Source organism: Haemaphysalis longicornis, unplaced genomic scaffold, assembly GCF_048455015.1.
Source record: "Haemaphysalis longicornis isolate Haplotype H1 unplaced genomic scaffold, Haemaphysalis longicornis Haplotype H1 scaffold_4, whole genome shotgun sequence".
Lineage (NCBI taxonomy): Eukaryota > Metazoa > Arthropoda > Arachnida > Ixodida > Ixodidae > Haemaphysalis > Haemaphysalis longicornis.
In genome coordinates, this window is record NW_027526361.1 from 108,980,389 (window position 1) to 109,004,586 (window position 24,198).

At 49.8% G+C, this 24,198-nt stretch overlaps 1 protein-coding gene across 1 annotated transcript in view; it reads right to left on the bottom strand.

The window, feature by feature from the left end:
• Window positions 1-24,198, bottom strand: part of LOC144178805 (thyrotropin-releasing hormone-degrading ectoenzyme-like) — a 55,181-nt gene that overhangs the window by 17,042 nt on the left and 13,941 nt on the right. The window contains exons 6-12 of the mRNA XM_077706928.1: window positions 15,342-15,462; window positions 14,175-14,329; window positions 10,919-11,032; window positions 10,089-10,223; window positions 6,624-6,689; window positions 3,615-3,680; window positions 2,386-2,552 (exon numbers count right to left, since the gene is read on the bottom strand). Coding sequence (XP_077563054.1) covers window positions 2,386-2,552; window positions 3,615-3,680; window positions 6,624-6,689; window positions 10,089-10,223; window positions 10,919-11,032; window positions 14,175-14,329; window positions 15,342-15,462 — 824 coding nt within the window. The remainder of the gene's footprint in view (window positions 1-2,385; window positions 2,553-3,614; window positions 3,681-6,623; window positions 6,690-10,088; window positions 10,224-10,918; window positions 11,033-14,174; window positions 14,330-15,341; window positions 15,463-24,198) is intronic.

Here is a 24,198-nt window from a genome sequence, read left to right on the forward strand (position 1 = left end):
GTAACCCCGAAATGTATTAGCTCTGATGATTGGGCCATTTTTGTTCAGTTACAAGGAGTTACACTGTTGGTGCTTTAATACCCCTGTCACACGCGCCAACCTAATGTCATTTTAGACTAATGAGATTCGTTTCAAATGACATTCGTTTTCTGCATAGGTGCTACACGAACAAACCAAATGTCATTTACGTGTGATGTCAATGGCAATCGGTAGTATACTTGGCGCACTCGAAATTTCATGGAATGATGATGTAATCCAGATAAGCGTTTATACTTTGAGAAAAAGTATCTAAAATGCTTTAGCATGCGTTATGCGCACTCTTTTTAGGCCGTAATTTGTTGCAATAAGTCATACGAAGCCAAGACAAATAACAAGCAGATCCGCCATGATCCATACCGCATCCGCCATGATCCAAACATGGCGGCGCGTGGGGACGACGCCGCGATGAGCGACGTGAAAAAGACTGTCGCCGAGCGAACGTCTCGCTCTCGGACCATTGCGTGCGTTCGTTTGGGTTTCCCGCGGCATTGCGGGCGCGCGTATTTTCCGTCCCCATGCCGACGGCAGCCATGTTGAAATGGTTGAAAGTTGGAAAAGCCGGGAACCCATGCGGTCACAGTGAAAGCGGAAGTAATTCATTCAAAGTGCTCAATAAAGCAAGCGAAAGCTTTTAAAACAGGCAAGATCAAATAAAAAGTGGCAAACAATAAGTTTCTTATTTTTTTAAAGATATTTTTTTCTGGTCTTCTGCTGTTGAGAGTACGCAGTACGCAGTTGGTCCGAATTCACAGTCGAATGAGTTCTCTGGACTCATTCGGTACCGAATGTCATTCGCAGCGAATGAGAGAGAGAGAGAAGCTCTTTATTAAAGGAGGAAAGGCAGAGAAGTTTGCCAACATGGGTACGTCGACATGCTACTCTGCAGGAAGGGGAACGGGGAAAAGACAGATGAGTAGTAAAAAGAAGAGTAGTAAGTGAAAGAGGGAAAAAAAAAGAGAGGGTCATATAAAGGGACATGCGGCGTAGCATAGACTGACCGCTTAAGGGGGGCTATAAAGTCTCGGTGACGCCAATATCTTCAAGATACCCAAATAAAGCATCCAGGACTTTCCGTTGAGATGACGGAGAATGCCATGGTCCAAGTAGCAGGCTCAGCGTAATTGGTCCAGGGTGAAGACATGTGATCCTTTGCTCTAACCGACTCCTTGCGTCAATGTAGGCGGAGCACTCTAGCAGGACATGCTCGACGGTTTCGGGGGCGCCACAGTTGTCGCATGTCATTAGACTGAGCCCGTGTGACAGCAGACGAATGTCATTTGAAACGAATCTCATTCGTCTGAAATGACATTAGGTTGGCGCGCGTGACAGGGGTATAAGTTACTCGGCCCCAGTGCTTGTAACTGTAGTGACAAGCATGGAGGAAAAAAAAGTTAGGAGACGGCATGACGTCACGCAGCTAGCCTTCGCAAGCCCAGGTCCGTTGAAGCCGCTCCCTCCGCCGTTTCCCTTTCTCAAGCCGCCGCAGTCGGCCCTCCAAGGTCGGGTGGGCCGGCGGCGGCGGCGGTCTCCGACTCCGGGGCATCTCTCGTGTTTCGTTGGCGGTAGCTGTTCCCCGTCCTTCCTGCATTTGTCTGCTCGGCGATCTCATGCCCGTGTGCGGGCAGGAGTGCCGCGTACGTGCGGAAGACAAAAGCCGTGGGAAAAAAAAAACCAACATATAGCAGGCTTCGCGACAACGGGCTGCAGAGCAGTTTCGAGCAGACGAAATAATTGAAGAGCGCGGCGGCCCATACAGAGGCGGTGCGGTGGGGTCACGTGGTGCAGTGACGCCTGGGCCGACTTCGATTTTACTTTTTATGTATAGGCTTCACGTTTCTCCGGCGGCGCCGTCTCCTAACTTTTTCTTCCTCCATGGTGACAAGCAATCAGTCTGTAATACACCACATCAGGTGGTCAGAAATGAAAGAGATGAGGTAATGTTCGGCGCAATATTTAATTGATTAATCATATAAGTGCTTGCTTCCTGGGCTGGCTGTTTCTTTGACTTATTGATAGTCTAATTGATCGCGGCTTATTTATAGAATGATAGAACGATCGAGTTGATAAATTATCTTTATTGATGGAATATTTCCCAAAGGGGCAAGACTGCTGGATACTTGGTTGTCTTAAAAAACTCCCTAAAAAAGATTTTTCATTTATTTAGTAACAGTAACATCTTGCATCCAAATACTGACGCGAGGCGCCGATCCAATAATAGACTGCAAAACCAATACACCGATTGATGGACTAAACTAGCTGATGGATAAGTTATGTGGTTCGTTTCCAGGCTAACTGGTCTTGGCAGAGGGGTTATTCTCAACGGACATAACAACACGCGGCACTTGCTTGTCCACAGGTCCGCTGCCGAAGATGAAGCGTCGCTGGTAGAGCGAGAAGGTGTTCGTCTCGTACGAGCGGTTCACGAACACCACGGGGTAGCCCGGCTTGTGCACCCACTCCCGCATCGCGATCGTCACGTTCAGCGTGACCCGCTCGTACTGCGCCTTCTGGGCCTGCGCATGCGCAAAGCCACAGGAAGTTCACGTAAGCCACCTTACATAAAGCGGATTTACGTATGAGGCGCACAGATTCCCTCGCGCGGCTGTAACAATCTTGTCGCACTCCCCTGAAATTATTTATTTATTTATTTAGTATACCTCAAAGGCCCCAGTCGGGGTACTACATATGAGGGATGGGCATAATTAGCAACAGATTAGCGATTCAACAACGGTCTTGAATAAATGTGGGTCGGAGTGGTGCATGGCGAAGGCAGGCAAGTTGTTCCAGTCCCGGGCGGTTGCAACAAAAAAGGAGCGAAGATGAGCAGTAGTTTGTGCTGGCGGCGGATAAACGGCTCGGTGATGGTTTGTACGGCTGGATAATGGATGAGCAGGCAAGATGGTTGGAACGTTAAAAGAGCGTGATAAAATTTGTGAAAAAGACAGAGTCGGGATATGTGACGACGTGATTCTAGGTTGTTGAGGTGGCCACGAACTTTAAGTTCGGACACGCTGGAATGATAAGAGTACACAGAGTAGATGAACCGGGCTGCGCGATTTTGTACAGATTCGAGTAAGTTAGATAGATTGAGATTGATGAGGGTCCCAAACCGAGCATGCATACTCTAATTTAGGGCGAACAAATGTGGTATAAGCTAACAACTTGACTGATGAGGGAGCAAGTTTTAAATTCCTACGAAGTAAACCCAGCGCACGATTAGCGGAGGCTGCTACGTTGTTAATTATAAAGGTCTAGTTACGTTAGATTGCGCGTGTCCGTATAAACTGAACTAAAGTGTTTGGTAATGACTTTTTGAACGCCTGTGGGTAATTATTGTCACAATTATTTATTCTTACGGCTCACTGCAATATTTTCCATCTAGAAACATCAAGCGGATTGTAGGTAATTTCATGTTCGCTGTGTCGAGTAAATACGAAACTTCTCTGGGTGCCAGCGCAGATTTAACGGCTCGCTAAAGGTAGCATAAAGCTGTCATTTACCGCAGAAACGGTAATTAATGCGTGGCGGGTACTTCGTGTTGTCAGGAAAATACGCGTACCCGCCGTCAAACTTACCGCGTGTATCTCCTTGTATAGATGGTGCGGGTGAATGGACTTGTAGCTGTTCTTTTTGAGAAATTCCTGAAATGAAAAGGGCCACGAGCCAAGCAAATATGAAGAAAATTTTAGCTCAAATGTGCAAGGGCCTTCTGCTTCTGTGTTTAAGTGCATTTTGCTTCAGTTTTTAAGCTGACTTTCGTTTCCTTCATTTTTATTGAAGAGCGTGGTAAGGTAATTGTTACAACTTTGGTAAGAGCTCAGTAAGTGGTCACTCCCGAGATTATCACGTGGAAATACGCACTGCACTGACCGCTCACTGCGGAAGAACATGCACGTAAAGAGTGAAGCACTGCTGATCACAATTGCGAGAGAAACAACTATTAACAGCCAATTATCGCGACAGTGCCAATTACGTAGCCGAAAATATAGGGGTATAATTTAATTTTGTAACTGCAAATCGCAACTGTATTCAGGGAGGTAGGCCTTTCTCGCAGCAGGGCGACAGAGGTGAGGACAATGCTCTTTCAGTGACGTGGACATCAGCTAGAGTTTTGTATAGACGTACCGAACACATAGCATGTGGCACATCTTTCATTGCTTGCAAGTTTAGCTAGTGCGACTTTTTTCTACTGAACTTTCGTTAACGATGCGAGAATGCCTGAGCATTACTCCTTGCTGAATTATGCACGGAATTCCTTCCGCATTTTCTTTCTTCCTCCTCTTCTGCGTGTTCCCCTTCTCGGCGCAACGTAAAATTCACTGTACTCCAAGCTGCGGGAACTGTTGGACGACATTAGACTACAACGAGTGAGGTTAGCCTTAACGATGTGCCGTCGCTTACCCGCGCCTCCCCTTTCCCAGTGATGTGCCAGCAATTCGGAAGCCAGTGCGTACCCGCGTTCGCAGTCAATGTATACCCGCAGTCGCGGCAACATAACGTGTCGAAATAAGTGAATTCATTCATCATCATCATCACCCTCGATCATCATTATCCGCCTTTGAGATCCCCAGAAGGACGAAGACCTTTCCCAATGGCCTCCATCCGCTCCTGTGCTGCGCTGCTCGAGTTCATTCCTTGCCCCGAATTTCCTTACTTCATCTCTCTACCGTGTTATTGGCCTTCCTCTTCTTCTAGTCCCGCCTATCGGTATCCATTCCGTTACCCTAATCGTCAACCTGTTGTCGGTTCGTCTCACTACATGGCCAGCCAAAGTCCATTTCTTTTTCATAATTTGAACTATGATATCATCTACTCGAGTTTGCACCCTGATCCAGGAGGCTCATTTCCTGTCCCTGAGAGCTACCCCCATCATCCCTCGTTCCATGGCTCGTTGGGCCGACCTAAGTTTGCTTTCAAGTTATTTAGTAAGGCGTCAAGTTTCCGCTCCATACGTCATCACCGGCAGCACGCATTGGTAGTATACTGTTCTTTCCAGTGACGGAGGTAGCTTACTTTTCATCATTTGGGAGTGGGGAGAGTAGGCCGGCACATATCCGCGCTTACAACCAAAGGCAAAGGGTATCAACTTTGGGCCTATTTTGTGGCTTTAGGAATCTGGGGACAACACGTTTTTTTTTTTTTTTTTGCCAAGCGAGCGGAGTAATACTTCAGCGATACTCGCGTGTTAACGCAGTAAAAGTTCGTTAAGTAAAAATTGCAAGGGGACGCCGTCTCACTTCGAATTATTGAAAGTTCGAACTAAATAAAGTGGACAATAACAGTACACTGCAATTAGGAAACAGTGTAGGGCATGTCAACACATTGATGCTTGAAAAAGACCTTGATTGCGGCCTGCCTCTTGTCTCTAAGGCGAGTCAGCGACAGTCAACAAATGAATGTAGCGGAAAGCATAATCTTCGCCTTCTTCAAAGCTGCCGAAGAAACTGGCGGAATTCCATCCGGCCATGATTTCTGAGGGGACGGCTGCTCTATGCTTCGTCCTCGTCCTCCTTTCGGTATTCGACAGCGATATCTTTGCGCTTCTGATGAGCTTCTGACCGGGCCCACAGCGCACGATACACACCATTATACTCGCGTCTTCCAAAACTTCCGACACGTAGGATTTAAATTGGGTTCACCCTATTTTGCCTTCTCCGTTCTACGCAGCCTCGTGTGTGGGCATTTCTCTGGCCGTGTGCCCCGCGGCAAGGTGTGGGTGCGGTGGCGCGCAATTCAAATTATCCGTACGCAAACCTACTCGGGTTCGAATTAGCGGGTTCCCGTATACATATACTTCTACGGAGACGTGGCCTGACCAAATCGCACAGTTCAAATTATCCATAAATTAGAATGAAAGTAGCCGACCGATTTTTCGGACCTGGAGGGGATCGAAAAAAAATTAGCAGTGGCTTAGCTTGGCTATGCCAGGATATACGTAGCGTGAGCTAAGGTTCAGCACCCGTACTCCAATTGGATTGTATTTCAATCCAACACAATCCAATTTATTCCAACCCAATCCAGTCCAAATGAAATGCAATCCAAGCCAATCTAATTCAAGCCGATCCGATCCGATCCGATCCAAAGCAATCCAATGCTTCTCGCGCTTGCGCAGAACGGCCCTTCACGGCACACGCGAAACCGCTCAGCTTCGGCCAGTGTGGCTTACGCTACAAAATAGTCCGAATAAAAGAGCAGTCCGAAAAATCCGTGAGCCGTTACTCCTATGGGACAACTGACGGCTCCTCGGGAAAGTCCGGAATATCCAGCAAGTCCGAATTTTTGGAGTCCGAGGAAACGGACACCGCCTCTATTGAAGTTAATCGCCAATGTAAATTAACGCATGCTTTTTAAGCTCGGTGCTAGAAGCATTGGATGAATGCCCACTAGGAACGCAGAAATTCTTCCCAAATAAGCGGTACTAAAGTGCGTGAACTGAGAAACAAGGTTTTACTTATTTTGATAATTATTTCCCCTCATAGCAGCTTGCTCAGAGTTTCCAAAATCAAGCTTTTTTTTTCGGCCGAATGCTTCAGAACCTTCTGGAATCAATGCTAAAGATTAAAAAAAATGACAGCAGCACTCACCACTAATGCAATACGAAACAAATTGCTTGGGATGAAATGCGCCATCATACGAACAATGGCGCCACTCTGAAAAAGAAAACATAAAGGAGGAAATAACTCAACACTTATTTACTCTTGCGCTTGCCAGTATGTTAATTCTTTGTGCCCGTACTGCTGTTCTCTCCTGCGAAGTTTTTTGTACTAATTCGCAATGCAGAATAGGAAATGCGTCTGTCCATTCGAAACATGAACAGCCTATTATGTGATTCATGACACTGATGGCGGTGACAATGACATTCACTGCACCAGATGGTTCATGCGAAAGTGTGAGTGAAAAGATGGATGTTTTAGGGACTGAGGGTGGTCGCTTCAATTAGCGTGCATTCGCGAACCGAAGTAGTTCAGGCTCGAAACTTCCGTAACGTTGCAATTCAGCTTCCGCGTTCTATCTATTCAATTCTGAATTTAGTTGCCTTGACGTTGTCAGTATGACCCTTTTTTCGCAAAAATTCGCTTCGTATGGATGTCTTAAATGACACTGAATGCTGCTAATCTTTTTCTTCTGAATCCTCCGATCAAGGCTTTCCCGGGTCTTACAGCTTTCGCTCGACGTCAACTGGCGATATGTTTGTTTCCCCTCGTGCCTCGACAATTTTTTCTTTTTCTTTTTTTTTTTTTGGGGGGGGGGGACGCAGAAGAATACACCACAAACTAAGTCCCCATACTCTAAGTACCCACGCACCGGCACACAAACAGTTCGAGAAAATCAGGGGCTGCCGCTAAGGCGAAGGCGCAGGCAACACACGCGTAGTTGGTCACCATACCGTATTTTCGCGCGCGTAACCCGCCTCCAAAATGCGAAAATTTCCGTGGCAAAGTAGGGGCTTGGATAATACGCGGGGTTTTTCCGTTAACGCAGCTACACGGCAATGGGTGTTGTGCAGTGCAGCTCCTACGCAGTAACACTGACTAAGCGTTCCATGGCAGCGATTGCGCAAAACATACAAGGACAAGGAAGAAAAAAACAAGGACGAAAAAAAGAAAACAAACAAACAAACAAACACAACAACATGGATGGAGCCGAAGATGGCTTTCTGTACAACAGTGAGGACTACGGCTCAAGTGATAGCTCTAGCGAGAGCAGTGACACTGAATGAATTGTGACTTTCGCCTTGCAGTCAGTGTATTCTACTTTCTAAATATACGCTTTTGTCTGTCTACATAGTATGCAATGTGTTTCTTGAGCCGTAGCTTCGGTGCAGCCTTTCCTTCATGAAATGTGCGGGCAATACGGGAGGATTTTTTTTTTCCGGCGGGATGAAAGTGGGGGTGCGGATTACATGCAGGGGCGGGTTATACGCGCGAAAAACGCCATGATTAGTAAACCTGACGACCGGTGTGGTCGCATAGGCGCCAATAATTTCCTGCCTTATGACGCTTGCCAGCAAACACGTATGCAAAAAAGGAACGCTAGCTGTCGTGTTCACCCGCGAAAAAAATTGGTTGCCGTTATACACCAAAGCCCAACATCCGACCAGAGTGGATATTAAAAAGCCAAGTGATCTACAAAACGTAAGACCTTTCAGCTAAAGAAAATGTTATTCAGTCTTTAGTGTGCCTTGAAATACTGGTTTAAAACAGGTATTTAAAAAAAATGCAAAGAATTGGAAAATGCAAATGTGAAGTGTGCTTCGTTCTCAAGGTACTGGAGGCGGCGTGCGGTGAAAATAGAAAAGACGCAACCCCGGCGGAACATGATTAAAGAAATAGAAACCAACGGGTATGTTACTTCGGAAACAAGAGAAGTGCCTCCAGGAACCGCCGTTGGTTTGAGTCGCTGTAACGTAATATATTTTGTGTTGTGGAGACTAAGATGAGGAAGGGATAAGTGTTTTCGTTGCTGAAGGAAATGAGCTAGGGTTCCCGCGTTTCGGAGGATATGACTCACGACGGTAAGTTGATCGAAAACCCGCGCCCGTTCCTCCCGCGAGAGTGGCGTGCGTGGTCGGCCGACGGCCGCCACGGACGAACAGCGTTCCCCCGACAGCAGGCACTCAAACATCCCCCTCGCGAGGGGCACGATCAAATGCAGAGCATTTCCGCGGGGGGCGCGCCTGCAAGTCGCATGGATTACGTATTGGTTGTTGTTGTAATTGTTGTCTTCCAGCGAAGACATTGTCGATGAAGTCGCTGGTGAAACGTGAAACGTGCCGTGAACCCCCTGCCGCGGCTATGACGCAACGTGGAGCGGCTATGACGCAACGTGGCGCGGCTATGACGCAACACAATCCACTTTAATCCAATCCAAATCCAAACCAATCCAAGCCAGGCCAATCCAAGCCAATCCAATCGAATCCAATCCAATGCCCCTCGCGAGAGAGTGTTATAGCGCCAAAATCGCGCCACCACACGAACGCGTGATGTCGACGTCACGATCACGCCACAGATGTTAGCGACCGGAGCACGCGCGAACGACATATGTGGTTTAAGCGCGAACCGACCGCGGCGAGAGAGCGCGATGCGAGCGCCCCCACCTGTTCTTGCGCGCGAACCGGCTGTTGATCAGCGCGAACCCAACGCGGCGAGAGAGGGTGTTGCGCACGTCCCCACCTGTTGTGCGCCCGAACCGAACGCGGCGAGAGAGGGCGTTGCGAGCGGATAGAAGGCGAGGAGGACGCGGGGGAGAGGGCGCACCTGTGGCCGACGGTTGAATGAGTCAAGGATATAAGGCGTGTTCGTATCCTTCCATTCTGTGTCGGCTTTGTGGTGCAGTGGGTAGAGCACCATGTACCTTGCGCTCCGCCCGCAGAGTCGTTGATTCGAAACCTGGCGCCGGTAAGTATTATTTTTTTATATAGTGTAGGGGGAGCGATGCGGACTACGGACGCCAACGCGGGTGGCATCGTGAGTTACTGAAATGCTCTGCATTTAAAACAGGACCTTGCACCTGTGGTAGCCCCGAGATACCATCAGGTTGTGTTTACTCACTGAACTTTGTGTTTAAAAACAGCTGTTCAGAAAAATAGATCAGGCATATTTACTTTCAATTTGCACGCGCCTGCTTTATAGTAGATTTTCGAGAAAAAAATGCTTCAACAATCGCCGCTATCCTGGTTCGCTATTCACAGTTTGTGACGTTACAAGCAGTAGTGCAGGAAAACGTCAGGGTCGGCGATACCAGTTTTCGCGCTTTCTGAATTTGATGGGCTATTAGGCAACTGCTTTATAAGAGTTGTATATTTGTATTCTCACCGCTGTGACCTGCCTACTCTTTAAGGGCTCTCATACGTATATCCAAGTCGATCAACTCAGACAAGAGACTGAAGTATCAGTATCCAGCGCTAAGGTTCCTCCTCGAGTAGAACGAGCACTAAGCAACAGCGTTGTGCGAAGAAACGGAAATGGCGGGGGAAAGGAAACACCTGAGGGGATTCCGCTACCTTGCAAACAAACGCAAAACCGTTAAAACCGTGGAACAATGCCCACCTTGGCCCTTGTCAGCCTGTTCAGGTGTCTACTGATGTCGGCCGACTTGTTCAGGGGCCTGGACAGGGGAAGCGACGTGTTGAAGCCATCAAACTCCATGGCCAGGTGGGTGTCAGACGCCAGCACGGTCATGCTCTGCGCGTTCATAGCCTTGTGTCAGCCACTCGTAGAGCACGTGCGACAGAAACATCGCCAAACATCAACAAGGGCCGTGAACTGCAACCAACGGTAGGAATGGTATTTCGACGAATCCTTCGAAGTGGCGGTTACAGACTCGACAGCTGATAAATGATGCAACGCTAGAACGTCAGAGTAGGTGTACACGTATGCAGGAAACGAAACTGTGGAGGAGGTAGCGGCCTCAGTCCGGTGCCGACGTTTTGATAAAAAGATATGCCATCTTAACAGCCCTGCCTTCGTCAGGGTCCTGTCCCGACGAAGACAAGGCCGGTACCTCCTCCAAAGTTATGTCTCTTGTTCGCCTACCATCTTTCAAGTAAGCTTCATTCATCATTCTCTCTCTCTTTCTCTGTATATATATATATCTATATATATATATATATATATATATATATATATATATATATATATATATATATATATATTATCGTCACTAAAGTGAGGAGCGAATTGAGGCGGTGGTTCACTTAGTTTTTTTTCCTGTCTACATGGGCGACTATGGTGACGACGACGGAGTCTCGAAAGAGTAAGAGTCGGACGAACGTACCATTAAGAGTTTATCTGCAATGCACTTAAAAAGAAACTGCAGTCGCTAAGACCGAGCAAAAGTTTCCCATTGCCGCAGGGCCCGCGCACCTCGTTGCACTCACAATTTCGGCCTGCGGGTCCACCCTAGAAGCGGCTGTGTACATGATGTAGCGGGAGAGGCCCTCCTTCAGCCACACGTCGTCCCACCAGGCGACCGTCACCAGGTTGCCGATCCACTGTAATGTAACACGCAATGGTTCAAAAATTACTCTGCTGTCTTCGTTCCCACTGGGCTATCGGCATGTATCTACCAATAATTCAACAGAAAAGAAGAAGAAAGCGAACAACCCAGTGCTGACTCCCAAATTAGTATTAACTGCTGAACGGCAGAAAAAAACACACCTAGTAATGCTTAGGAATCAAATCAAATCAACATTGGTTACAATGTTGTGGCCTTTCTGGCAAAAAGCTGCAATAGCTTGAGAAGGCCAGAAAGCCGTGATATTTGTGAAAACAACAGCGCATGCAGCGCTTCTCTGAACTTCTCGTAAGAGTTTGAGGTGCAACAATAATAAAATAAATCACATTACGGGAGCAAGATCATATCAATAACCACCATACATAAAAATCACGTGATACTACGCACAAACGAAGAATGACAGTATAACAAATATATGCACATCGAAATATATGGAACTGAATTACAATATACTATGCAGACAAATTTCACGTGTACTCTTGGCAAGAAGAAACAAAAAAAGAGACAACGCATTGAGAACACCAAAAATCTCGATGATGTTTATAAGATGTTACACTCCAATCAGTTAAGTGTGATGTGTCGCCAAGAAAACTGGGCCATATCCGCTAACGTGAAATCTGAGGAAGGGCGAAGCATGCGGTGTATAAATGTATTCAAAGATTGTAAGTCTCTTGCCACACGGCGCACGCTGATATACGCGACATCTCAACTACGAAGACGGAGGAGAAGTTAAATTCCAAACAGAGAACTGCAAATTTTAAGGTGTAAGCGAATACGGAGCGAAGTAGAAGCAACCAAGCAAGCGCGAACGAAAAACTAGTGTCCCGCTGTGTTCTTTTACGCGTTACGTTCGAGCGCGAGGCGTTGGAAAACGAATGTCCCGGTGTTTTGTGACCACATGAGAATACGACGACGAACGACGACGATGACATGAGACGCCCTCAGCCCGAGCCCCTAAGGGGCTTAGCCACTAAAATACCGACATAACAATCAACCGAATTGGTCGCTGAGGCAGAGGTTTGGCCATTCACCACGTGTGAGACTATCACACTGAATTAAATGGCGTGTTTTGTTAAAGGTATATATGGCACTCTGTACCCCAATAACTGTTAAAGGTAGTCTGTGCGGAGACGAGGAATGATATAATGTTCTGATTCTCTATTGCGCCCCGTAGCATGAGGTCGCGTTACGTTTGACATTTTCACAAGAAATTGTCGGTAGCAGTGTGCTGAAAAATGTAGTTGATACATTGGGGGGTAATTATAAAAGTGTTGAATGCTGACGATTCGGTGTTGGGGGAATGAAAGTTTACTGGGAAGCCTGCTGATTCACCCAATCAGTTATATGAAAACAAATTAGACGCACACGATTATAAATATTTTACGATGCCCTCCAGTAAACGGATAAAAGAAGGCAATTGGATTACGAAACACCCGACGGGCCAATAAGAGCAAAGTGTGCATGTGGTTTAGGCAACAGGAAGTGTATTTTTGCTAGCCTTGTTTTACTACTGAAGGGTTTAGCCAGTTGTCTATATTACAAACGGTCGGTACCTAAGCGGTCCCTCATTTTTCATCGCCGCTAAAGTTTTCTTTACCGGATCGTACTGTGTCTTGATTTGGTTGGTTATCATTGACTAAGTTTGCGGGTTGGTTGGGATTCGTGCTTTATGGGCCGCAAAGAGGCGATGTCGGAGGAAGAAATACTGGGCTGGTCTGGACACCGGCGTATTTTCTCTTGTCCCCGCTTAATGACGCTGCAGTAATCGTCAACCATGAAAATACTCGTATTCTTCTATAAGAAAAAATGGTTGCCGCTTAGGTCGCTAACCTTGGATATGCAAAGCAAAAGCTTGGCTTAGTCTGGTTGAGTCTTGGTTTCGCTTGGTTAACCTTTGATGTAGCTGTATTGCCGACCGTGGCTCAAAGCCGTTCGGCCCCGTGCAACGGTCACAGAAAGAGGCCCGGCCTCACTTTTATTCTCGGCGAACAAGGCGTTCCTCTTTCACGGCGAGCGCGGCGCAAGATGAGTCACATAGCCTGAGACGACCCAGCGCCGCATGCGTGGGATGCTGAGGGTTTGGTCGGCTGCCGATCAGCCGAGCGGCCGCTCCCGTCGCGGCCGCCGCCGCTACGTGAGCAGAACGACTGAAAACGGGGCCTACTGGGCAGCGCCGACAGCGGGCCCGGCGAATCACGCGACGCGCTTCGAGGTGTGTGTCACCGGGGGTGCGTCTCCGATCAAAAGGTTAACTTGTGCAACCTCCGCGAAACCGCTGGACGAAAGCAGTAAAGTTTTGCTTAAAAAACTTATGCATGTAGGACTTCCTTATTTGAAAATTTAAAATGGCATAAACATGTCGAAACAATCTGCAACAAAGCTCTTCGAAAATTTTGGTATCTTAGACGCACGTTAAGCAACTCGACAAAAGAATGCAAACTGACAGCGTATAAAACCTTAGTCAGGCCTATTCTCGAATATGCATCGGTTGTTTGGTCCCCTCACCACAATCACGACAAAGCGAAGTTGGAATCTGTACAAAAAAAGGCAGTCAGGTTTATTTTTCGTCGCTATGACAGGCAGTTCTCGCCCACTTCTCATGCGCATGATTTATCTTTGCAGTCTCTCGAACATCGGCGCAATTGTGACCGTGTCATCCTCCTGCATAAAATAGTTCATACGAGCACGTGTGTTTTGGCGCCCATTTCTTTTGTTGCTTCTTCCGCACGCTGTACTCGACGGTCTGATCCCCTGAACATTGTGCCATTCCGGTCGAATCTTGATTGTTTTAAATTTTCTTTTTTTCCGCGGACTGTGGAATTATGGAATAAGCTTGATGGGTGTCTGCGCAGACTCGGTGCTGCGCAATTTGAGAAAGAGTTACGTAATAATGTCTTTTGTTGAACTGTGCTGTTCTTTCTGCTGAAACTCTGTACTCACTCCTGCTATGTCTCAGAAACTGAGACAGCAGTATTTGTAAATAAATAAATAAAATTCATTCGGCTTTTCCTTGGCCGACGACTTTCTTTTCCCGGAGCGTGTACGTCACACGCAAGAGCCACGTGTGCAAAGTTTTGTATGCCTGTTCTGCCCGCGTTTGCTGAAGCGTGTGTGGTTACCTGCTGAATGATCTTGTTGGTGATGACCCTGAGTGACTCGACCTTCATCTGGAAGGGCGTCTCTCTGGAGCGGAAGGTGAGGTAGGCGTCCTGGAACGTTACGAGACCCCACTGCTCGAGGGCAGGCACCGGGAGAACCGGAACGGCCACGAAATCTGCAACGGCGCACAGTGGAGCCGAATGGGGCAGAGAACCGACTCGCATAAACCACGCCAGATATATCTCTTGCGGTCAAACACGATCAGTAATCCTTGACCCGTTTGCTTCATGTGATTATTATTTTATCTTCCATCGTTATTACGACCTTTATTTTTGCAGATTCACTTTAACCAATAGACAGTTGTGAATTGCGAATTGCTTCACTAATCTATTGCAATACAGGATAAAACGACGGTAATTTTGAACACTTCAAAAATTTTTCCTGAGTGAACCGCCGCTCTGTTCGCGCGCAAACATCACATTTCGTGTTCTATTTTGTTTGACACCGGGTACAACGATGGTACTTACCTGTTTATTCTGAAAATAAATAAAAACGATGTTCACCCATGGGAAAGTGGCGGCAGATTTGGATGTGCGAGCCTGTGCAAGCTGATCTTGGAAAGATGGCGCCACCTGGGGTATAGAGCGTAATGGACGATGTGGATTCACGCTCCTTCCACGACCGGAAGAAACCAAATGGGGTAGCAGACGATCAGAAAATGTGAAAGCGCGTTTTATGATCGTCTACTACCTCATTTGTCTCCTTTCACGGTAGGAAAGAGCCAAATGAGCTAGCAGACAATCCGCAAATGTGAAATTAGGTTTTCTGGTCGTCCGCTAGTTCATTTGGCTCCTTCCTACAGTGAATCCCCATCGTCCGTTTCGCTCTGCGCACCCCAGGTGGCGCCGTCGTTCCAAGATCAGTTTGCACAACGGGCCGCCATTTTCTCATAGGCGAAAATCGTTCGTAATAATTTTCAGGATAAACAGGTAAGTACCATCGTTGCTCCCGGTTTAAAAAAAAAAATAGACCACAAAATGCGACCTTCGTGTGAAGTTTGAGCGACAACAGAGCGGCGGTTCACTCAGGAAAAAAGTTTAAAGTGCTCCAATTATCGTCGTGCCACCCTGCATGTGCATAGTGATTATGATTTAGTTGGGAGAGCGTAGGATTGGCTTCGCCCTTACCGAGTTTCGGTAGCCCGTAGACGATTCCAAAGGTGTCCTGGCAGTAGACCACGATCTTCGGCGCCACCTGTTGGGCGTAGTCAGAACTGCGCACATGGTGTGCCAGGCCTTGTACTTTGATCTGCAGTCGAAGACCAGCGTGCCCACCATTCACGACTGATACCCGTGATTCCTCAGTTTGCAATGCAGAAGTGTATAGAAGACTCTTCTGCTTTTTTACTGTCATCGTGTGTCTTTATTAGGCCACAAGTGAAGTTCGTTAATTTTCAAAGTGAGAACTCGATCTAGGAGGAACGATCCGTGGGAATCTAGGTGATAGTTTGCAATCCTCGGCGTAAGGTTATTGACTATGGAAAATGCCGTGATTCCGTCTCGTGGGGTTGGAGCAGGTCACAGAAACTGGAAAGCGAATGTGCTCATACAGACATCTTGAAATTCCACCTCTTTTGGCGGTCAAGTTTACTCTACATAGACACTCTGAGCTTAGATTGTTAGGAATTAGTTGCTTTAAAGGGGCGATGCGGACGAAACACATTTGGTTCATTCAAAGATTGCCTCGTAAGAATCATACTGACACCACTTTCAACGCACACTTGGCTCAAATAAGCTATATAATTAGGAAATGGCCATGCGACCCACTAGATCATTTACCGCAACAGAACCTATGATGCCATATGCCCGGCTGTGCGATTGGCTGAGGCCGGTGAAAGGAAACGCAAATGAGGCAGTGCTTATAAGCTTGCCGAATGAGCAATTGGCGCTTAAATGTAAGGCATATTCATTTTACTGCAGTAATAATGGTGGTGTAAACAATAAAAGTTACGAAAACACACGTAAGCATTAGAAGTACCGATGCGCACTTCCGATGCGTAATGCGCAGTGCCGATTGATACTGGGCGCCCTACGCTTTTTTAGCTGCGCAGCAGCCCGCCGCTTTGAAATGAATGAAACTTTATTAACGATACGGGGGGCTTGGTAGCCTAGTTGGGGAAGAGGGGAGAAGGGAAAGGGAGTGGGGCGGCCGTCAGAGTCGTCCGGTCAGGTCTGCCGCTCGCACGAACTCCCACAAAGAAAGGATCGTGCTCGCGGCGTCCAAGTGAGGGGGCGGGGTTGTCCATTCTTCCAATGATGTAACGCCGGCGCCCTTGTGCCTGTTCCTCAGCGGCGAAAGGCCGGGGCAGTCCCACAGTAGGTGCCTTAACGTTGGAGAGGCACCGGTACTGCACGTGCAGCACGTCGCAGTGGCTGCCTGGTCGCCCTCCTCGTTCTGATCGGTGATGTCCACTTGTGGGTCACCGCCACGAGCTCTTTTGGATGCAGTGTGTGCTCGCCACTTGACCAGAACATCTTCCGTAAGGGCAGCACCTGTCCTAGCCTTGTGTATTAGCACTTCCGCACCGCGCGGAAGCCCTTTGGGAAGTGGGTGGGGATTGTGCGGCACCTTCGCCCTCAGTTCTCGTTTGGCTTGCATCTTCATCCGCTCGCGTTCCTCGTCCGGGTCAAAGAGCAGCGAAGCCTGAGGGACTGTGTCAAGGGGGGACGAGCGGAAACGTAACAGCTCGCTCGCCGCGTCATGGGCGGCGCCGTTTCCGATGCCGCCCGCATGCCCCGGGACCCAGTCCACCCGCACCATCACGCCGTAGAGCTCGTGAAGGGTTGCGCAAGCGACTTTCACGTTGTGCGCCAAAGTGCCGGCTCTAGGTGTCTTCGTCAGATTTTTGAGGGCGTCCAAAGAGTCGGTAAAAATTGTGAAGGTTTGTCCTCGCACAGAAAGTGGGCTGGTCCTTGCACATTCACTCAACTTCTCTAGTGCATAAAGGATGGCCTGCAGTTCAAGTGACCTCACAGGTTGCTCTTGGCAGTATTGAAACGCCTGCGCATCCCGCTGCTGTCCTCGGACGGCAGCGACCGCTCCCCGGAAGGTGTCTGGGTCCCAGGCGGCGTCCGTGAAGATGGCGTTGTCCTGGAAGTCAGCCCTCTCAGCAAGGGCGGTTCGTTGGGCCGTGTGATCCCCTTTCGTGCGTCGGCGCGTGACTGGCTTCGTGACACGAACCTGGACGTCGTCCCAGGGAGCGATCGCGCGGAGCACTTCTATCTCTTCACCCAGCTGTTCCCCGTCCAGCTCTAGGAGCGACTGGCCCGCTGGCGTGTAGAGACGGCGGCGATCGTGTCCTGCCTTGCGTTCTGCGATGATGTCTCTGAGCGGCGGGATGCGAGAGTAGCGGTGCAGCTCCTCGACCCGGGCATGGCGGGGCAGGCCCGTTATCACCCGAAGACACTCCCGGTGTAGTATTTCCAGCTTGTCGTATTGCGATTTTGTCAGGTCAAAACACACAGCTCCGTAGCAAGCTTTGGACGTTAGTATTGCCATTGTGAGGGTACGAGCTGTGCGTGTGCTGGCTCCTCCGGATTTGTGGGCTATGCGTCTTACAAGATGCAGAAGCTGTTTCCACTTAGGCTCTAGCTGCCGTAGCCACGTTGCCGCACCTCCGCTTTCATGTATCGGGATGCCAAGAATCTTGATGTGCCGGTCTGGAGCTCTCTCGAGTGTCTGGCCGGCGAGGCAGAGCTTGACCTTTTCGTTTTCAACCGTGGAGCCGCCCAGGAGAATGTATTTTGTTTTTTCCGGAGACACTTCCATTCCCGTAGTCTTCAAGTAGTCGGCTAAAGTATTGAGGGCGTCTTGTATAGCGTTGGCTGCGTCTTCTGTTGTTCTGAGAGGGTCACCAGGCTCCGTCCACAGCGTCACATCGTCGGCGTACATGGTGAGGCGCACACCATGAATTCGCCGCAGGCGTGTAGCTAGCCCTCGCATCACCAGGTTAAATAGCGTGGGCGACAGTATGGCCCCCTGGGGCACGCCAATGCTGCTGCTGTAAATCCTAGGGTTCCTAATGTCACTCCGAATCTCAAAGGTGCGTCCCTCCAGGAATGACCTGACGATGTTGAGGATGCGGGCTCCTGGCTTCGTGTCTTCGAGTGCGGAGATTACTGCCTCGTGCGCTACGGTATCGAACGCCTTCCGCAGGTCGACGGCTACCAGTATGCCAGGAACCCTTTTTCTTCCTCTCCGCTTTTGAAGACAACGGCGGAGCAAGAAAATGCTGTCTTGTGTGCAGAGGCCTGGACGGAATCCTGTCTGGCCCGGGTCGAAGTAGGGTTCTTTCTGTGCCTCTTCAAGGTGGTAGTTAAGCCGGGTGAGAACCATCCGCTCCAAGAGCTTGCTGAGTGTTGAGGTAAGCGAAATGGGCCTCAAGTTACTGATGCTGACGGCTGGCTTCCCTGGTTTGGGAATGGGGCTCACCACGGAGTGCTTCCATTCAGCGGGAATTTCGCCTGACAACCAAACCTTGTTAATTTCTTCAAGTAGTTGCATTTTCCCGTGTTCGTTAAGGTTGCGCAGCATCTGCCAGGTGATGCCATCCTTTCCTGGTGCGCTCTTGGCGTTGACGGATTCGAGAGCCATCACTAATTCTTGCATTGTGAAAGGCGACTCAACATCTTTGTCGGAAGTAGGTGCTGTGCGTTGATAAATTCTGGGGTCTGGTGGCACTGATGGCTGCGGGAAGAGCGTCTCTGCTGCCTTTTTTTCGAAGTTGGACGCCGAGTCGCCGGTCGCCAGCCTGACGTTTTTGACGGTGTTTCCAGTCTTGCGGTTGCCTGACATGGCCTTGTAAGTTTGCCAGAGCTTCCGCCCGCCAGTCCGTTCATTGAACGAGGCGCAGTGGTTGTGCCATCGCTCCCGAGAGAGCATTTTGGCGTAACGGCGCGCTTGTGCGGTCTTATTGCGCACCTTGACAAGGTCGACATGCCGTTTCCCCCTATCAAGGTAAACTCGATGCAGCTGGCTACGGGTGTCCCACAGGTTGAGAAGGTGCTTGTCGGGTGTAGGAAGGTGTTCATCCACTTCAATCTCTCTAGTGGCTTCCCGGGCAGCTCTGGAAAGCTTCTGAAGAAACGGGACGTTTTCGTCGTAAGCGTCAAAGCCGGATCGAAACCTGTCCCAGTCGACAGCTGCGGTCATCCGTTTTTTCCGCCCTGTGGCTCTTACTTCAAGTTCAATCCAGATCGGATAATGGTCGCTACCCATTCCGTCGGGACCGCACCTCCACTCCTTTACAAGCCTGGACGTTGTCCAAGTCAGATCTGGTATAGTGTCGCGCTGCCTGGAGTGAAGTGCATGACGAGTAGGGTAGTCTGTGTCGTTGGCCAAGGTAAGTCCTGCCGCTTCGGCCTCTTCGTAAAGTCGGCGCCCCCTCTGTGATTCTTTGTCGTATCCCCAGCTCTTGTGTCGAGCGTTGAAGTCCCCCCCGGCCAGCAATCGGTCTTTGGGGTACCGATGTCGGAGTTCGCGTAACCAAGCGAAATTTGCAGTCTCCGAATTGCCCTTTCTGTAGCAGCTGCTCTCGGGACGTAGGTAGGCAGACACCAGGATGGTCTGGCGACCGCCGAGCTCACATCGCACGGCAACCACCTCTTGTATTCTGTTGCAGTACTTCCCAGTGTCGAGTTTGACGTGCGGAACATCTCTACGAATGAAGATTGCCGCCTGTGCTTCGACTACCTCGTCTGGCTGCTGACCTTGCTTCTTCTTGTTTGTCTGTGTGTGCACAATGGTAGGTTGAAAATGCCCTTCGTATCCCTGGATGCATGGATTAGTACCTCTTGTCTCCTGTAGTAGAAGGGCCACCGGTTGCCCTACGTGTCTGAAAAGTGCTCCAAGCTCGGCAGCGCAGGACTTGAGTGACCGGCAATTCCACTGCAGGACGTCTGGTGTCCGCGCAGCCGGTTTATTCTGGCTTATGGTGGGCTGGCTGGCCATGCTGTAATAGTACGGCTGTCACTTGGGCCTGCTGTTTTTGAAGGATTTCTCGAAGTTGTTTTATCTCCTCCTGCTGTGACTGGTGCATGTCGGTCCACTTCTGCATAGCTTGATTCGTTTGAATAGCTTGTGTTTGTGCTTGCGCTTGCAATCGCATGGACTGTGCCCTTGTTTCTTGAAGGAATTGTGTGACCCACGGAGGAGCTTCGTAAGCTAGGGGAAGTGCTTGCTGTGGCTGCTGCTCTTGTAGAGTCGTTTTCTGAGCAGTAGTAATTGCAGTTGTAGACTTGCCTGCTGACTTCTGTTTTTGTTGCGCGTCTGGGGGAGCGGCTACTAGGGCTCTCTTGGGCGATGGGGACTGCCTCGACTTCGCCTTGTCAATGCGCGCCCTTTCCTCCTTCCATTCTTTCAGTCGGTGCTGAAGAACCAGTTTTTGCTCGTTTCGCGCGTTGAGCTGTTCCTGGAACCTTGTACGGGTCACGTCTATGGAGCGCTGGATTTCCGAAAGTTGTTTCTCTAGGCGCGCCAGAGTGTTCTCGAAATCCCTAGTGCTGACTTCTGTTTCATTGTCCAGTTGTTTCAGCTCACTCTCGATTTCTCCCTTGCAACGCGAACTGAAGCCGGATGATCCCGGCTTGCTGGCTGAAATTTGGACTCCGGACGCTACCGTGGCGTATGACAACGCGTCAGTTTGAGGCAGCGACTGATTATCCCTGGGCTCCGAGAACTTGCTTTTTGGTGCGCGTTGCGAGCGGCCGCGTTGCGGTTTTCGGCTCGTGCTTGTGCCGTTTAGTGTGTCGGTTTCCCGGCTGGCAGACGGTGCGAAAACCTTTCGCCGTCGACTTTTGCTGCGTGACTGACGTTCCTGCGTCGCTTCCTTGACTTTCTTATTGAAAAGCCTACGCGCTGGGCACTTCTTGTCGGTTCCCAGATGACCATCCTTCCCGCAGTTGGCGCAGTGTTTTTTGTCTTTCTGAGGGCAGGCGTCTGGCGTTTCCTCGTGGGAGGAGCCGCACTGCGAACACACTGCCTTCTCCTTTGGGCACACATCCTGCTTGTGGCCTGGTCCGTGACAACGAAAACACGCTACGGATCGCGGCTCGTAAGGGCTTACTCGTTTCAGAAAATCCCAGTATTTCACGTACCGGGGTGGATGACGCGAGGCAAACGTGATCAACACCGCCCCTTTCTTTCCCATGGGACGGGCTTGTAGCACCTGGACGCTCTCAGAGTCCAAAGCTTCAACCAACGTCTCTGATGTTTCGCCTGGAGTGCAGTCATATATGACGCCACGCGACATGCCATCACTGGGAACCTGGTGTACAGTCACGGGAAAGGATGGGTTCGAGGGAGTGTCTAACGCACTTAGTTTAAGTACTGCCGACGCCTGCTTCTCGTCGCAGGTATGCACGGTGAGGGTGTTAGACTCCTTGTTGAAGCGCAGAAGTTGGTGCTTCGATAACTGCTGGTTGTGTGAAAGGGCACAGATAGCCCGTCTCACTTCCTGAGGGTTGAGAGATGTGATACTACATCGCTCCTTGGGTCGTATTGACAACACGAAGGTGCCGAGTTCGGTGCGCTCAGCGGCTCTTGCCGATTTTGCGGACGTCCCGCTGCGCTGTAGCGCTGCTTTTCGTTTGGCGCGAGTAGTTGCGCGCTCCCAAAGTCCGTCCCCTTCAGCGCCATCTTCCGGGTCTCGGCTGCACCAGTCGGCCTGGAAACTTGCCGCTTTGCGTAATGTGGCTTCACCGGCATCCTCGGATTCCGTTCGCCGTCGCTTGCTGTCATGCTGCTGTCTGCGGTCAGTTCTAGTTCTCGTAGTTAGGCCGTCAGCGGCCGCTACAGATGGTTTACGCCGCATGCGTAGCGCCCCTTCCGTCGTCGGTGCGCCGCCCGGCGCGACCTCCATGAGCTCCGCTGGCTCCGCTCCGCGGGGTGGCGCAGCGGGCGGGTGCGACGTCAGTTCTCCTGATGAAATCGCAGGCGTGGAGTTGCCAGTTCCAGCGATAGATGGCGACGCCATCCCGCCGCAGGCGGCCCGGCCGCCGCCGCTGTCGTTAGGGTTAGCTTTGGTCCGGTCGTGCACACTCAAAAGGAAAGTGGCGTAGGGTGCCCAACGAGTTCGCAAAAAAGAGCGAAATTTTCCTCACGTGTGCGGAAGGTCAGTTTCCCCGATTGTAGAAAGGCACACCAATGTCCGAGGACGGGAACCATGAAGTAAGGCTTTCCTCTGAAGCACGAAATAAACGTGATCCTTCACTCTGGCGCTACTGCAGCGCCCCCCCCCCCCCCCCCCCCGCCGCTTTAAAGTTGTCTCACACGACACTGGCCGATTGGAGCAACCGACGTTGTATTATGTGGCCCTGTTAGTCCAGCTTACCCAATTTTTCAGGAAACGATTACTTTCTAATGTAACAAAAACAAGCAATGCGCAAACACGGTCAGACACAAAGCAATGGCGGACAACGATCCGATACTGGCTATCCGAGGCGGGCATTGGATTTTTAGGCTTTGCATTCCTAGAAAATCAAATTTTGTACCGCTTACGCAGAAGCGAACAAAGCCGGGGGACACGCAACGGTGTACCCTTACTTTCTGTATGCTTTTGTATCAGCGCCACCATATTTTGCAATACGGTACCAACAAACCTAACTAGCAATGTGGAAATAAAATTAGCCAATTAATATATGTTTTTTGAGGCGTGCGTTGGACTCTGCGTTTTGATATTTCTTCTGGAACCATTGAAACGTTTCTTCCTCGACCGTATGTGTATATAATATATATATTTGATTGTAGGGTTTAACGCGCCGACGCAACGCAGGTGATGAGGCGCGCCGTAGTGGAGGGCTCCGGATTAATTTCGACCACCTGGGGATCTTTAACGTGCGCCGAAATCTCGTACACAGGGGCGTTTTGGCTTTTCGCCTCCATCAGAAAAGCGGCCGCCGCGGCCGGGAATCGAACTCGCGACCTCGTGCTCGGCAGCGCAACGCCTTAGCCATATATATATATATATATATATATATATATATATATACAGTCTAGTCCACTTATAACGATATCCAAGGGCCAAGAAAATCTCATCGTTATAACCGATAATCGTTATAAGCGGGTCGAGAAAAAAAAGCCACTAGAGAGATCAAAACATTTTATTAGCATGCAAGTGAGGTAGTGCAACTACTCGTTTGCAGAAAAGCCATAGTCAGTCAGCTTTGACTGCTTCACGCGAAGCTGACGCACATCTTTTTCGAGAGCATCTAATTGCTCCAGGCAATTAGATGCTCGCCGCAGCGCCGCAGGCGAATCGGCCATGGCGTCCGAACGTTCAGTCCGACTCCGCAGTATGGTCCCTAGAAATATCATATCCGCAGTAAAACTGGTGAAACGTTGAACGGAGACAGATGCGGAGAAAAAAAAGCACTCAGTTCGGCGCGCAGAAAAGGCGAGGGAAACTTCCGAGCTGCGAGCAGTGCGAGCCGAACTGGCCGAACCAGCCGAACGTTGGTTCGGCCGGACGCGCGGACGAGGCCAAAGCAGCGGCTCCGGGAGGGGAGTCGGGAAGAAAAGCTGCTCCTCCTCTCGCTTGGCGCAGTCGACTCGTTTTCTGAGGGGTGGACGGGACGCAAGGCGCGTCGCGTGCTGTCGGCGCCGAGTGCCGGCGCCAGCGCCGGCGGCAGCTCGCATTTTCGGCCCGCGCGGTAAGCGGATTCAATCGCTATATCCGATATCGCGGCTCGGGAGCATCGTAATAAGCGGGTTATTTTACCATAGAAAGCATACAAAATTGGACGGTGCAATCGTTGTCCATCGTTATATCCGATATATTGTTATAAGCGGTATCGTTATAAGTGGATTCGACTGTACTACAAAAATAAGGGTTGGCAGTCAAGAAAGCTTCAGAAAGCAAAGGGGACAATGTGGTAGGCCATTGAACCCGATAAAGAATTTGGAAGGACAGAAAGAAAGTGGAGAAAAAATTCCCGCCGGGTGGGATCCGAACCCACGACCTTCAGAATACGCGTCTGGTGCGATGAC